The 16,434-nt window shown below is 35.1% G+C and overlaps 1 protein-coding gene across 4 annotated transcripts in view; it reads right to left on the reverse strand.

Annotated features, from left to right (window-relative positions):
- Positions 1–14,382: 14,382 nt before the first annotated feature.
- Positions 14,383–16,434, reverse strand: part of EMB2788 (ribosome 60S biogenesis amino-terminal protein) — a 140,180-nt gene continuing 138,128 nt past the window's right edge. For 3 of the 4 annotated variants that reach the window (XM_089788700.1, XM_089788696.1, XM_089788698.1), the window contains 2 exons: positions 16,254–16,350; positions 14,383–16,020 (listed from right to left, as the gene is read on the reverse strand). In XM_089788700.1, the coding sequence (XP_089644826.1) occupies positions 15,732–16,020; positions 16,254–16,350 (386 nt within the window). In that variant the 3' untranslated portion in view covers positions 14,383–15,731. The remainder of the gene's footprint in view (positions 16,021–16,253; positions 16,351–16,434) is intronic. The other variant, XM_089788697.1, reaches the window with a different exon arrangement.

Consider the following 16,434-nt stretch of genomic DNA (forward strand, 5'->3'; position numbering starts at 1 on the left):
GAGAAAGGCCTTCTAGAAATTCCCCGTATGTAAAAAATATGCTATATGAGAGAGCCACCATTAATACCTTTGACATGTTTTCATCTCCTTCCATCATGTGGTTCTCGGTTATTTCTCTACAAGATCCATTCCCTCAGACCAACTTAGTGGGCTTGATATGAATTTTGTATTCTTGCACTATTTCCACCCATGTCCCTCAAAATTTACAACATATGCCATGTTGTGTAAGCATGTTTTTCATAGCCGCCTCTAGTACATGCACTACAGAATGGGAATGTAAAATGTACAATTTGAAATTCTTCAAACCCCTAACCAAAACATAGGCATGTTTCTCAATCTAGGTGTACTTGAGCTCATGGTCTTTGTGGGGAATATGCATGAAATAAATAGGTTCTCGTATCCCTTTTTCGATCTGCTGCATGAGTATAGCCGAAAGGGGATGTTCCAAGGCATAATAGTAGATGATGATTTTCTTGGTATTTTTGTGATGAACCAATATCGGGGCTTGTACAATTCCCTGCTTGATATCTTCAAATTCTTGTTTTCTAGAGTCACTGCATCAGAATTTTTCACCTTCTTTCATCATGTCCACTATATGCTTTATAATTTTGAAATAGTCAAGAACAAACCTTCATAGAAAGTTTACTTGACGAAAGAAGGATTTTTCTTTAGTTTTGCTAGATGGAAGGCTCAGTTATTGTATGGCCCTGATCCTTTCAGGATCCATCTACATTCCCTCCTTCAACACGATGTGTTTGAGAAATTTCCCCTCAATGACACAAAAGAAAAATTTCTTTGGAGTTAGTGAAATCTTGTATTGTTGACATCTCCTCTACACCCTTTCCAAGTCCTTGATATGATCTTTCCTCTTCTTGGAAAAAATGATCAAGTCATCCAATTATATCACCATAATCTTGTTCTTCAAATAGACAGATGATAGGTCCATAGATCATTAAGGTGTGACACCAACATTGATTAATCCAAATGGCATTTTATTTTATGCAAACATACCCCAACGAGTATGAAAAGTCATCTTGTGATTGTCATTCTCTTCCACCTTGATCTGGTTATAACCAAAGAAGCCATCTAGCATTGAAATCATCTCTTATCCAGCCAAATTTTCCAACAAGTGATCCAGGTTTGGCAAGGCATAATTGTCTTTGAGAAAAGCTTGGGTTAGGTTCCTAAAGTCAATGCATATCCTTATTTCCATTTTTCTTTCTCACAGGCACAATGTTTGCAACCTAGGTGGAGTAGTGTATGCGATAAATGATCTTGAATTTAAGAATTTTATCTACATGTATGAAGATAATATCTGCCACTATAGGATTATAGTTCCTCTTCTTTAGGTGAAAGGGGTTTGCCTCTGGCTTGAGGGGTATATGGTGTTTGAAATTTCGTCCCATGAAGTGATTCAGGTCCTCATAACCCAAAGTGAACATGTCCTGATAGGCAATGAGTAATTTCCTCACTTCTGTCCTCTCTTCCTTGGTGCAACATTTTTCAATGTTGACAAACTTTGGATTACACTCATCTTCAATGTTCAATCCTTAATATTCTTGTGTGGTTTTCTCCTTTTCACCTTGATTCTTCTAGATGTAAGGGTTATGATTCTTGAAGAGTTTTTTGAGGGATATGAGGTGAGATGGGATCTTGTTTCCTTTCAACTTGACCATGCCCTACGCTAAATCCCCCTTGTTGTCCATAGATAGGTCACTAGACTTGCTTTCACTACCTTTAAAATATTGTCATGCAAATGCATCGACATTCTCTAGGAGTAGTTGCAACTTCCAATCATCTTCAAACACTTTTCATGAATCAATAATATCTAGTACATTAGGGTGGGAAAGAACCTCCACCTTGTACTTGTGTTCTTTGAAATTTGGGTGTGGAAGGAGGGAAGTAGGCACAGCCAAAGAATCTGCACGTGTTTTGATCTTTGGGGATTGCCTCAATGGAGAAAGTTGTGTACCCTTCTATCTCATCCCAAATGTGGTTCCTATAGTTTTTGAGTCTGAGATTCTTGATTGTGTACAAACTTATAACTTGTATGATTATCAATTTAGAATCTCCTTGAGCCTTGAGGCTTTTTATTTTTCTCTCCTTGGCTGCGACTATACCCAATAGTAATGCTTCATACTCTTCTTTGTTGTTGGTATTATGGAATTCAAGTTTGTATGCAAGGTAAGTCATCTCACCATCTAGAGATATCAACACAATGTCAGCCCTGGAGTCAACTAATGCAGAGCTTTCATCAAACTCCAGTATCCATATGTCAGAAATGCCTACAGGTTTTGCCTCCTCTTCTATCAATGATAAGTCATTGAAAATCATATAGTTCCTCAACTCAAGCTCTTGATACAGAATTTGGTCTTTAGGGTCATTCGATTTCGTTATAGCGAATTTTTCTTTCTCCTTTGGCTCCATCTTGATCTTTTTACTTCCAATTGGAATGACATCATATGATCAATCCAATTTGATCTCGCCCCCCATGTCTCTATAGAAACTTCATTTTAGCAGTATGCCATAACTAATAGGAACATAAACCATCAATATAGTCAGCTTCAATCTTTCGGTTGAATGGGTTGCCAAGGCTACCTGTGCATCTTTAAATTAGCCTAATTGAGAGACTCTCTTGGAATCCATAGAATAACATTTATTGAAGGTCTTAGTCAAGGGGGGTCCTATTGCGGTTGAATGGGTTGCCAAGGCTACCTGTGCATCTTTAAATTAGCCTAATTGAGAGACTCTCTTGGAATCCATAGAATAACATTTATTGAAGGTCTTAGTCAAGGGGGGTCCTAGAGCAATAGTTACTCACAGTGGCATCACATTGTCTAATGTTTCCAAATCAATTATACAATTACTTAGCTTGTGATCATTGTTAAACAGTAACACATAGAAAGGTTCACATTTTTACCCCAAGGCGGTAACAAGGACACTTAATTCATACTCTTGGAAAAATCCCAACAATGTGGGATCCTCCTCATGTACAGGTTTGAGCAAGCATTAATACCATCATTACTACCTTTACAATGTTCAACTAGCTTGTGAAGTTTCGAGGAATTTGACATTAAATAGTCTAATAGGGATATTTGTATCCAAGCATCTTTACAAAATTGAGCAATATCAAACAAGTTTAGATTCTTACCAGTTTGAACAACATGGGATAATGAGGTGCCAAGGTCAACCGCTTTAATGGAGGTGATTGAGAGAATATTGTTCTGAGGTTGGGAAAAAGTGGCCAAAGGTTTTTTCTTATGACTCCTAGTTAGCACAATCAGAGTGGTCTCATTCAATGTTGTGAAGTAACTTCCCCCTTTTTCCCAATCATATTCGTACTCCAAGTGAAAATTTCCAAAGTTGTCATTAGGAGGTGAATCATCTTTAGCTTCAAGGGTGTCATATGTCCACTAGTTAGAGATGCTCATATGCATAAACCTTACCATCTATGGGCAGGATTCTCCATCGTGGTCAATGGTGAGGTGGAACACATATATTTCCCTTCTTAAGTAGCGCTTCTATGGCTAACCTTTTAGAGATGCTCATATGCATAAACCTTACCATCTATGGGCAGGATTCTCCATCGTGGTCAATGGTGAGGTGGAACACATATATTTCCCTTCTTAAGTAGCGCTTCTATGGCTAACCTTTGTTACGAGGAGGTCACTTTAAAACTTTCCCGTTACTATTTCTTCTTGAGACGTCCTGGTAGAGTTGCTGGAAAGATGTACCAGGCTTTGAGAATCGCCTCTTCAACACGATCATCTCTTTTGAAATCTTTTGTAACATGGCCTCTAAAGATCTTGTGCCATTACTACTTGCTCATGTGTACATCACAATTAGATCATCTTCTAGCTCAATTGACATATTACGGGCAACTACCAAGTCAGCCCCTCAAGCCCATGTCAAGTCAAAATTTATGCTGGGAGACATGGCGCTTGGAAAGAAGAATCCGATTGATAATTTTGTTGAATTCGGCCACAAACTCCTCCATGGTTGTTGAAGGCCCCTTCTTAATATGAGTGAGTTGTGATAAAGGGTTCTCATCCTCGGCACTTTTGAACCTTGCTTCATGTCATGCCAGTTAGTGATGCATCCCGAAGGTAGATGGTAGAACCATTTTGCAGCTCCGTCGACCAATGTTTCCACAAACAACCGCACTGCAACATCCTCAAACTGAATAGCAAGGACGCCCATGGCCGCAAATAAGGATGATATGTGTTCTTCTATCAAAGCTTTCCCGTCACAATTAAACTCAGGAAAGTTCTTCCTGGAACCTCGCGGAAAATTATTATGTGCGCTTAGGTTCGAGGGACCAATCACAACTGCCCATTTACAACCATCGTTTTGGGTAGGAGAAAGGGAACTGGCAGAAAATTAACTCAGGTCTATGCAACTACTCCATGCAAGGTCAGAACCTGTTAAATTGGGGATACTATATTATGCTTCTTCGAGGGTGAAGATGGTTGATTTCTACTCTGACAAATAGGACTTATCAATGGAAATTTCTCTTTCCTTAACTCATCGAAGACAAAGTCTACTCTCCCTCACTCCTTGGCACTCCTAGTATACCACTTAGACTCCAGATTGGATGAATCTCTTGGTTCTTTTTTTTTTTGCTTGAATCAATTCCTTGGTGATTGGGCTTGTCTTAGTCTTTGCCTTCATGGACGATTCTTTACAGATTCTCGGCATAACCTCTTGTTCTAAGAGTTGATTTTCCCTCCTATAATCTTCTATGTTTCTCCTTGTTCTTCGTGTGAGAGTATTCAACCATCCTATGATATCTTCTTGTTTGTTTGAGTATATTGCTTCCTCAATGAAATCCTGTTATGAGGTCTTCGTGTTTTCAATGTCAATGACCTCCCTACTCTTGCTTGTATGAGACTCTGTGTAATGCCCCATTCGGAGATTATTGGAACACAAGGATAAAACATGCACTGAATAATTTTTTCTTAAGATAAGTTAAAAATAGCATAAAGTAACCAAGTGCAAGAGTGAAGCATCAAAACAAGGTGATAAGAAGAGGGAACATGGAAAGACTCACATGTTCACCTACACTAGCGGAAGTCTTACATCTAATTCCAAAGATCTCTAAGCCCTAAATTGTAACACACGAAACAAAGATTACATGAATCATGAGAATATACCAAGGGGATGTTCTCTTTCAAACCCAAGGTAAAAGCTCCTAGCATGGTTAGACAACAAGTCCATTTCCACTAGTCATAACATAATCCAGAATTACAAGGAGGGACCAACAATGATCATACACAAGACGAGGGGTCAAAGTTACCACCACTCATCTACTAGACACCATGCTGGAAAACAAACACTAACTCTTGAAATTTGGCTAAGTCTGAAATCCTGAAGCCCTGAAATTTGGCCAAGTCTAAATTTTTGCAGCCTTAAAATTTCCTAGAATTTTTATCTTAACTCGAAGAGGTTTGGAACCTATCTCAAATGAATCATCGCATATATTAAAATATATCTTAAGTATAAAATGATATATTTTAAACCCCATAGAAACTTTGTTCAACTAGTAAGGCATGCAACCCTAAAGGGTACCCAAAACACCTCTCAAAAAGTTTCGATCAAGTCAAAAAGTGCCCGCTATTGACCCGAGTAGGTTTTCTCACAAACCCATGTGACACTTTACTACAGCCAGGCGACACTTTTTACTATAGTCATGCAATACTTTTTGTCCAAGTGATATACTTTTCCCTATAGCCAAGTGATACTTTCTACTATGGCCATGCGACACTTTTTCCAGTGTCGTATGACATTTTTCACAACTATGGTGTGATACTTTTCTTGTATTGCTTAGTGCTGAACAAATGTCACCCAAGTTCAAAACCAAAAGGCAAGACGACAAATAAAAAGGCAAACAAGGTAAGAAACTCCACACTAGGGACTATCGAAACCACAGTAGTCGAGGAAACGTCACTCAAAGGCATGAAATACAAGACACCAACCAATAGGAAGTAGAAACTATCTATCCATGAGTGTCATTTGATTTCCACAATCCATTAGCAATTAATCAGAGTTTTCTAAAATTTGATTGTGTATGAAATTTTTAGCATCAACATTTCAAATCACACATAGTGATCCATCATCAAGATGAAGAGCAAGAGAATAGAAAAAATAATAAGTAGTAGACTAGAGGAGACACAAAGATATAAAAAGAGGAGGGAGTGGGGGTGGGTGACATGAAGACCGAGAGGGGGGAGATTATAAGATGAAAAAGAAGAAGAAAATAAGTTAGATTTAAAATGAGAGAGAAGAAATTCAAAATTTTTAAGCAATTAAAAATAAATAAATAAGAACACATGGACTGATAATTAAAGGGCAACCAAGGTGAACAAGCCAAAAGACAAAGAAAGAAACCTCAACAAAAAGAATATGAAAAGCTAAGAAAGATGAGACAAAGATAAAGTTCGAAACTTATAAGCATATAAATAATAATAATGAGTATTAATAATAATAACATGGAGGAATAATATCTGGTTTTCTGGTATCTGGTTTGGATAGCCTTCCTGGCTGCTTTGCTCCAGTCTATTTGTCCTTTCAGATTCCAGAGTTTTTGGTTAATTTTACTGGTCATATCTGCTGGTTTCAGGTCCCTGCAAAGCCTGGTTTAGTTGTTTGGCTAGTTTCAGGTCCTTTTAAAACCTGGTTGTGCTTAATGGTTTATCTTTCTCTTTGATGTAATGGGTTTCGGGGCCCCTTCAAAACCTGCTTTTACCTTAATCTAAAACATGGAGGAATAATATAAATGACTAAGGATGTATAAATATTATAATGATAGTAATAGAAACACAAACTAAATACAAGTAGATTAATACATAAAAATAAGAGGAAAATAAAAATCAATATAATGATAAAGAAAAAAGACTAAGTATAACAAATGTCTAAATATAAAAATAATAACGAACTAAGAATCTGAATCCAAAAATGAGTTACAAAAATGATAATACCTATGAAACATAATAATGATGATGATAATAATAATAATAAATGACTAAATATTAAGAAATAATAATAATAACAAACTAAGTATGTGAATCAGAAAATGGATCGCAAAAGTAATAATACATATGAGAAAATAATAATGATAATGATAATACAATAATAATAATGATAAATAATACCAAAAACAAAAGGCCGCACTATACATATTTATAAGAATGTAATGAAAAAATATAACATCAATAATAATAACACAAATAATATAACTGAATGAGACAAGATGAATCAAATTAATAAATCTATAAAATAACATATAATACAATGAGTAAAATATAAATAAAACTAACGAAACAAACTAAGCAAGCGAATCTAAAAATGAACCACAAAAAATAATGATGATGATGATGATGATGATAAACAGAAATCCTAATAATAACAAAATGGACGAATTATATATATATATATATGAAAATGATAAAAACACAAATAATGTAAATAAATAGATATATAGATAATTTAAAATCAATAAGAAATAACAATAAGAATAAGGAACTAAACAAAAATAAAATGACGATAAATGACAAAAAGCAAAAAAATAAACTAAGAATGAGAATAGGCAAAATAAAAATCAATCACATAATAATAATAAAATAACTATGTAAATATATAAATTAATTAGAATATGAAGAAAGTAAAAATCAATAAAAAAGGAATAACTATAAAAAAAATAACTAGATATAAACAAAATAAAATGATCTAAAAAAGAAAAAACGAGGTCCAACATACATACAAGAATAAAAAAATCACTCAATCAACCTATATCTAGGAGCACAAATTCTACACGAATCCCAATCAACAATTAAACCAAACATCATGACTCACTCCATCGGCCTAAATCTGGGAGTATGGATTCCACATGAATCCCAATGATGCAACCAAACCATACATCATGAACTCACTCAACCGGCCTAAATCTGAGTGTATGGATTCTACATGAATCCTAGCGTCCATGAAATAACAACAAGGGTTCGATTAGAAATAATAACACCAACAAAATCACTCAACCAAACATAAAGTTGAGTGCCGATTTGACACAAATCCCAATTCAAACATAAAGATGCAACAATGGTAAGATTGAAATCCTACGGATAATCTAAATCCATGACCAACACCATGCCAAGAACACCCAAGAAAACTGGGTGGCACACAAATCGAGGTGAACACCTAACAAACCTAACTTTGACAAAAATCAACAAAAATAAAACTCATTCTACCCTCAAGTAGATGAGCCACATAAATCCCAAAAAAAAAAGGTTTGAACCCCGTATGAAAAAATGACCAGCATAACAGTGCAAAACCCCAAACCCCTATCCCAAAAATCAGGGAAATGATCATACTCGACCAACTGCTAGAGCTAACAATTAGAAATGGAGAGGAACACTAGTTCTCAACCTCCTAACAAATAGCTACAAAAAATTGAAGTAGAAACAGAGCTGAAATAGGAAAACAAGAGAGCCCTACTTGATAGCCAAAAGGGCAAATACAAAAACCTGAGCAATAAAATAAAAAACCTACAAAAATTGTCAAAAATCATGGCAATCCAAGGTCTCCCCAAGCTAGATCCAAGACCAAGCTCACAATGATCCCACACCCATAGCTCCCACAACGAACAGAACAATATTTCCTCTTGAAGAGGATTTGGAATTTGCTCTAAAATTTCTTAATTCAGAAAGTTAGAAGTGAGGAACAAAATTCTTTTTTGGAAATATATTCACTTTTCAAGTGAATAAAGGATTAGGGTAATTAACCAACTCACCTAGTTAAACTCTAAATCCACCCAAATGAAAATAGACTATTCCAAGTAATTGGAATTCAACTACGAAAAAGCTGCCAAGAATTAAATTAAATAAGATAAAGCCCAAAAATCCCTTAAACCAAAATCACATAATTCCTTAATAATTTTCATGACAATTGCGAACCTCCAAATGCAAAGACACACTCACAAGTCTAATCAAATAATACAAATGAGTCTAGGTTTATTAAATCACTGGAGGGTTTAATTTAAACAATTAAATAGGATATGTCGACCATACAAGGATGACATTGGCTAGATATGAATAAGTGAATCACTAACTCCGTATGCCACTGTCAGGGACATAAATCATGCACACTAAACCTCATGATTAAGTGTAATTGCATATAATAATATAGTCAAAGCAATAAATGCATTGAATCACATTAAATAACCATTTATTTAATCATATTAAAATCATCTATTTAAATAACTCATTTTGCATAAATTACCAAAATGAACAACATAAATATTTGTAGCACATAACCAATGAATCTAACATGGACAATTCATTTATAATTATTTAAGCATTTAATAATGGTTGTTTAAACAACAGAAAAGGGCATTTAAAACACATAAGTGAACATGGTCAAATACATGACTAACTATTACTACAAGAACCTAGTCAAATATAGTAGGATAATAATACACAGTGCAATCTATGCACACATCTCAGGGTAATCATGGAACACCATCATGATACCACATCAATCCTGGTAACCACTAACACAAACCTCAGTGAAACCATCTAACACATCATAATCTCATAAATCAGCCATAAGCATAATCAAAGCAACTGATACAATAACATAAATATAATCACTGAGAGGGTGTAGCCCACTCATAGTCCCAATCACGATCACTTCAAAAAGAAAGATCAACAAGGTTGCATCCATCAGGATGGCTTACATAAATCAAATGGGAGAGGCACTACACTCTATATGTAGACCACAGAGATATTTGTAGATTGTTTCTTCCTCCTCCTTCATGGTATTTACTTCCATAATCTAATGGCAAAGCCTATCAAAATCATTCTATCATTTGGGTACCTTGGCAGCTTCCAAGGGAAGTTGTTGAATCCAGCTATCCCGATATATGAAAATGTGGCGAACTGTATGAAATAACTATCGAACTAGGTTATAACAAAGACAACTTCTGGGGATAGTCTCCTATTCGAGCATCCATGGAGTTCTTAGCATAGCCTCATTATGAAGGCATCATTCACTTTTACGAACTTTGCATAACTTCTGTGCAATTGGAGGCACGGGTAGAAATAGTACCTAGATGTCCTCGTCATATTCCTCTACATGTGGAAGCTCGGGCCATAGTTGAGTAGTAGCTAGGGCATATATAAAACATGAGGACATAAAAGATTGCCTCTGGGTCTTCGTTGTTTGGAGCCACGTCGATATTTGCTCACTCAAAATTTGGGACCAGTCTACATACACATTCTCATCACATATTATTTACACTAGCTAAAAGTAGTGTTCCACAAAATTTAGGGCATCTTCATCCCCTTTTAGTCTATGTAGAAGCACCAAAATTTCCAGATCTCCTTCTCCATATCCTTGTCGTAGAGTGTTTTCGGCACCTTGTTATGGTTGCTTCTTGGGACCCAGAACCACGTCTCTAACATATCACATTTCCTAACCATCTTCTCATTGTATAGCGACGTCGAGTTCCAAAATTTTATTTCATTAAAATCCCCTTTGGTAGGTAAGCAAAAGCAATTCTACATTGTATTTTGCTCGATTGTGAGAAAGACCTCGTTGTTTGGCATCTTGATTTGTTGTGTAGTAGGGTCGTAACAAGCAATACACTCTAGAATTAGCTATGGGGTTTGAGTGGCTATGGGAAACCATGTTACTTCTACCAGACCACTCTCCTTTAATTTCTTCTTGATAGGGTGGATTGGCTTTGATCTCAACCTCCTATGCAAGTCCCCTAAATCTTAGAATTTGAGGGGGGTGTCGCTCAAGCTCTTCCACTCACAATCAATCTTGTTCAAGTTATCATATCCAACAAACTTTGTTGGCATGACTTATATCAAAAAACAAGACTATATCTCTGCTACGGAGATTGAAAATGCATGTTTGAGAGTTATGATGGGAAATCTTCTACAAACACATTTTATGGATTTCCTATGTGATCGTTAGGTTTGTATTTTTCGTGCCACATAAATGAATTAATTAGGAATTACCCTTTTGGCTAACGATCAGATTTGATTTAAATGCCCAATTGATAATAATCGAAAATGACGTCAGCATGTCCTATCATCTTTACTTTATCTCTTAGAAAATTTGGTTTCCCATTAATCTTCATTTTACAACTAGGAGTTGCAACCTTTCCTATTTTTTGATTCTCACTTTCATGCGTGAGTCGTGACCTCTCTTGTTAGTTGGAAACCCAGACCCGTGTTGCAATTACTCTTTAAGTGAGTTGCTTGAACTTGTTGTAGCCACTTTTCCTTTTTCGGTGAGCTCTTAGTTTCACCACTTGCTTCCTTATAGAGATGCAAAAGGGAAGCTTCCCCTCCGAGTAGTATGCTTGGGGAGTTTTGAGGGAATATTCCTAATCTTTTATCTTGACTCTGTTTAAGGCACTATATTGCTTTGTCCATGGAGTAGAGGCCACTTTATTGCTTTTCTGACTAGAGTAGTGCAAGTGGGAAAACTTTGAAATTGCAATGCTCGTGAGATCTGGCAAATTTTGGAGTAGTTTCTCATCAGGGGAGCATCCTATGACTTACCCACCTGCTTAGACAAATGAATTACCTAATATTACCTATGCACATTAGTTATTTCGAAACCCACATAAAGTGACTGAGGGAGAAGCACAAGAAGGGAAATCTAGAAAACTTGCACAACTAATGGAAAGGACCCGATAAGAAACATCTGGACTCAAACTGACTTTGGACTTGACTTAGCTTTTAAGATTGGACTAGAAACTTAGCATAATGCCATATGAAAAAGGATAGGGGACCAAAATAGGGGACCATAATTTCTATTTTTTCTTGTAAACAAACTATTCTAATTTTTAAAAACAAATGAGTTGTTAAAACTAAAAGTTTGAAAAGGTTGTTATAACAAGTTGTTAACCCAAACATAAGTTGTCATATATGAAGGACATTTGGAATGATATAAGGGGTAAGACTATAGTTGTCTCATATTAAATTTGTACAATTTAAATTTGATCAAAAAAATTTTATAAAAATAATACAATAAAAATAAATGATGGAGGGGGCATAAATTGTTAGTGCTAAGAAATTTGCTAATGTTGGCACTACCAAGGGTTGATGACATACCTCTAATAAAGGGTCCCATCGTTAGTTTTGTCCAAAATTCTCTAGTTGGTTTTGTTGCAACCAATTTTTGTCATGCTTCTATCTTGGGGTCTCAAACTTTGATTCTTTGAATTGGCAGGACAAGGCTTGTATGGTGGAGTGTTGCATCCCCATTGTTAGAAAACACCATAAGAAGTCCCATCATTTCGACATAACACTGCACTCCTAGAGGAAGGGAGGCAAAGAAAAAAATTTAAAAATTCCTTGTTTTGTGTCAGTTGTGTTCCTAGTTTCAACGTCATTGGGCTGATTGGGCTTTATGTTTATTTCTTCTATTTTGTCAGTTTCTCTTGATCTTGAATAGGGTTGTCCTTTGTACTATTCATTTGGTTTTTTTGGGGTTGCTACTTTGTGTCTACTAGTAAGGTTTTATCTTGGGGCTTTCATTGAATATCTTTATGTTCTAACAGTTGTAAAGGGTTTTGATTCCCTTCAAAATCTGTTTATAAATTAATCGAAAATAGTCAACAAATGATATTGATAGAAAAAGACATTTAGACAATATCATTGTTAATCAAATGTATGTAACCAACACAAACTATTTTACACACATTCATTTTAATTTAATTCAAATCAATGTATAATGTTATTTTATAGACATTCATTTTAATTTAATTCAAATCAAATTCAAATCAATTTATAATGTTATTTTACACACATTCATTTTGATTTAATTTGAATCAATGTATAATAATATGCAAGCCAAATTGTAAATGTTGATCAAGTTGTCCATATAGGTCTTGAAATGGTCAAATGAACATATCAAGTTAAAAGACCGGAAGGGCACAAAATATTATAAAACATGTTACTAGTCCATCTTAAGAAGTTTTAAATTTTTCTTCAAAGGATTGGTGGCTGTTAATGTGTAAAATGTAAAAGTTGCCAAAAGTGCAACATTGCAAAATTATCATTTTGTAAGTTACACCAAGTAGGTTGTAGGTCTGGAAGATGGCTAGGAAGTTGAATTGTCTTATAAATATCCAGAATGTTATCAGAGTATTGTAATGGTTGCATGAAGGAGAAGAGCAAACAGATTAGAGGAAGGTAATGGGATAAATCCTTAATACCTTTGATTGTCCTATTGTAGTAAGAAGATAGTCCTTTGAGCATTTGAGCACTAAGTTGTGTATAGTCAAAAACTGTCATGAAAAAACAGTTTCAAGAGCATTGTTCATTTTTAAATGGTTTGATCAGCGATCCAATGAACATTTGTAGTGGTTTTTAATTTATCCAAGGTCCTTTCAGTTAGAGGGAAGAGTTTTCTTAATTTTTTGTTAAGACTAATCGTAACACCTTGCAAGCAAAGTATATGGTTATATAACGTTGATCATTCAATTATCATCTGGATAGTGACATTTAAGAAATGGAATGAAGACACTAACACATTTGGGGGCTACTACGCATGAACTACGGGTCAATGAATTTGATTCAAAAACTACACAAATGAATCATGATAGCAATATCAAAAATAGTGTTTAGTTTTCAACATTATGTTATCTAAGGTATTAATGCTGCAATTACGTTAATGCCATACATGTAAGTTCAAAAGAGTGTTTCTTAATAAAGTGTTTGAGAATCATTTAATGTCTTAATTTTCCTCTTCTCGTCATTCACATAATGTAACCTATCCTTCCTTTTTTAATATTTTTTTTTTTAATATTTTTTTTTTAACGAATAATGAATTGAGTTTCAAATAGTCAAGTAAATTACATTGAATGTGTTAAAGTTTGTAGCTGCGATAAAGATCTTTATCTCTCGAAATCTGAACGTTATTACTGTTATTATCATCTTCGGCTGAAAAAGACATTTAAGTTTAATTTGTAATAATAAATGTAAATGACATGTGTCATACATATGCATTAAGGCATGAATATTCGAAGAGTCATAATTAATTAGAGGAGTCATGAGAAACTCAAGAGACCTTCGATTATAATATGAAGAGTCTCTCCTATTGTTATATATTCACTTCAAGCAAAGGATATTGTACACTTGAACATTTCATTATCAATAAAGATATATTTTTTGTTGTGTGGCTGGGTTTTCCCAGGATATTTCTGGTGTTTTTTATTTCAGTTTCTCTCTTTTCTTATTGCTGGTTATCTTTATGGATTTCTGGGCTCTAGTTTTAACAGAATGAATACTAACTTCTAGAGGAAGTTGTAACCATCTAGGAATCTGAAGACATTCTAGAAACCATATTGATCTAGCAACATTATCATATGGAAAGCATCCTATGCAAGGACTTTATGGTGTTCATTCTCTATGCAATTCAAATACATAATCCGCAAGACAGGGTTATGGAAACCTTGCTGTCCAATTTAAATATATCTACTTCTACCCCGACATCCTCGCTATTCAATTAAAATATATGTAGTCCTCCCCCAACATTCAGCATCTTTGCATTCAGTAGTTTTCATGGATGCTTATTTAAATACAGCATAGCAAACTTGGTTTTGCATCAGTCCAAGCCTTTTCAATTTGCATCCATTAGTTTTCATGGATGAATAAATTAGTTGCATAAATGCATAGCACACTTCGTTTGCATCAGTCCAAGCCTCTCAAATTCTCGCTAAAAATTACCTTGACTTTTCAAACACTTTGCTCTTGTTAGAGGCCTCTTGTTGTAACCTGTTGTTCTCCCAATGCAAACATACAATCTATCTGGTACAACAGTAGTCCTGCCATAGATTGCAAGCACCAAATGCCTTTAGAAGTGACAAAGCAAGATATATCATATCTATACTTCAAGCTTATCACACAGAACTCACATATAGCTGGCCCTGCAATCATGTTTTTTTCCTGTACCACATTTTTTAGCCATGTCACCTTGAGCTCTCAAAAGGCACCATTGAGTTCACTTGGATCATTTTAAATGATTTTTTCAGTTCTTTCAAACTGATACCAAGATTTGTTTTTGACCTGGACTTTCCTTCGAAATGAATGGGTTATGGACCTCAATGCCACCTATACTTCCCTGGCAAATGCTGTGGATTATTGTAGGCATGTGATATGAGCCTAAAGCATAATATTATAAGAACTTTCCCCGAACTAAACCTGCAAGCCCAAGATTTCCATCAGGGATAAAAGGATTAAACAGTCTGCTACTTGCATTATTTAATATTTGTTTGAAAAAAAATCGATACTTGAGGTGGTGGAGAGCTCCAATTATGTAGTTTATCTGTAGCTCTTATATGTACCGATGCTCTCATCTGCATCAAAATTGGGTTTGAAAAATCCTCAGTTAGTCCAATCCCATTGATCTCTCAAATGAAGAACACGTGATCACACAAAACATTAACTGCAACATATTTTCTCCCACAACTGCAAGAATCTCTATTCTACAGAGGAACTATGTGCAGAATTTTATGATGGCGAGTAAGATTCATCTTGTTTATCAAAGTGTCCAATATTTTGACCTGTCCTTGGTAATTTTATCATTGATCAGAATTCATGTAGAAGGAAAGTTCTCTGGAACTTGATGACACTGCCCATCAGATATGATTTTGCACATTTTTTCTTTTAAACCACCAAGTTGTTACAGAGTTCATTTCTCAGAGAAGGTACAATTCATGAAGAAGGAAAGTTGTCTACAGCTTGATGAACTTGCCTATCAGATATGATTTTGCACATTTCTTCTTTTAAACCATCAAGTTTGTTACAGAGTTCATTTCTCAGAGAAGGTACACTATCTGATAAACCCGATTTCTGCATTGAAATGATAAAGTGGAAAGTAGGTTTTGTGGAAGATAAAATATTCTGGTAACTTCTCAGCAGGACCTGACAAACTTCCTTCTCATATAGTATTTGCTTTTCTGAGATTTTTGAAGATAAATCTTCCCATGGACTATAAAATGACCTGTAAATGAAGAGAGCGTGCCATCAGTCCATCACTTAATAAATATAAGTGATCTGCCATGGTTCTAATCTTAACACCTCTGTTCAATAGATCTCTTCTGACTTCGTGAATATATTGAAATTTCTAGACCATTTCAAACGTTCATGTCATATGTTTACCCCACTGTTTTGTAATGTTCTCTAATGTAAAGAAGAAAGCGGTAAATATTCATAATAGAAGAAACATATACTAACCATCGCCATGATGGATTGACCTCTACTGGACATGGAACCTTTGACAAAAGTAGAGCGAACATGCTGGATTTATCTGTATGCCAGGAAGTCCCACCTGCTGCGAAACCAATATTTATTTCTGCGCGATTAGAAAATCCACACACAAAATGCTTGGCACAAAATTCAATTCTATATAAAAATA

The sequence above is a fragment of the Cupressus sempervirens genome, chromosome 6, assembly GCF_028749045.1.
Source record: "Cupressus sempervirens isolate cs-2001-9-10 chromosome 6, ASM2874904v1, whole genome shotgun sequence".
Taxonomy (NCBI): domain Eukaryota; kingdom Viridiplantae; phylum Streptophyta; class Pinopsida; order Cupressales; family Cupressaceae; genus Cupressus; species Cupressus sempervirens.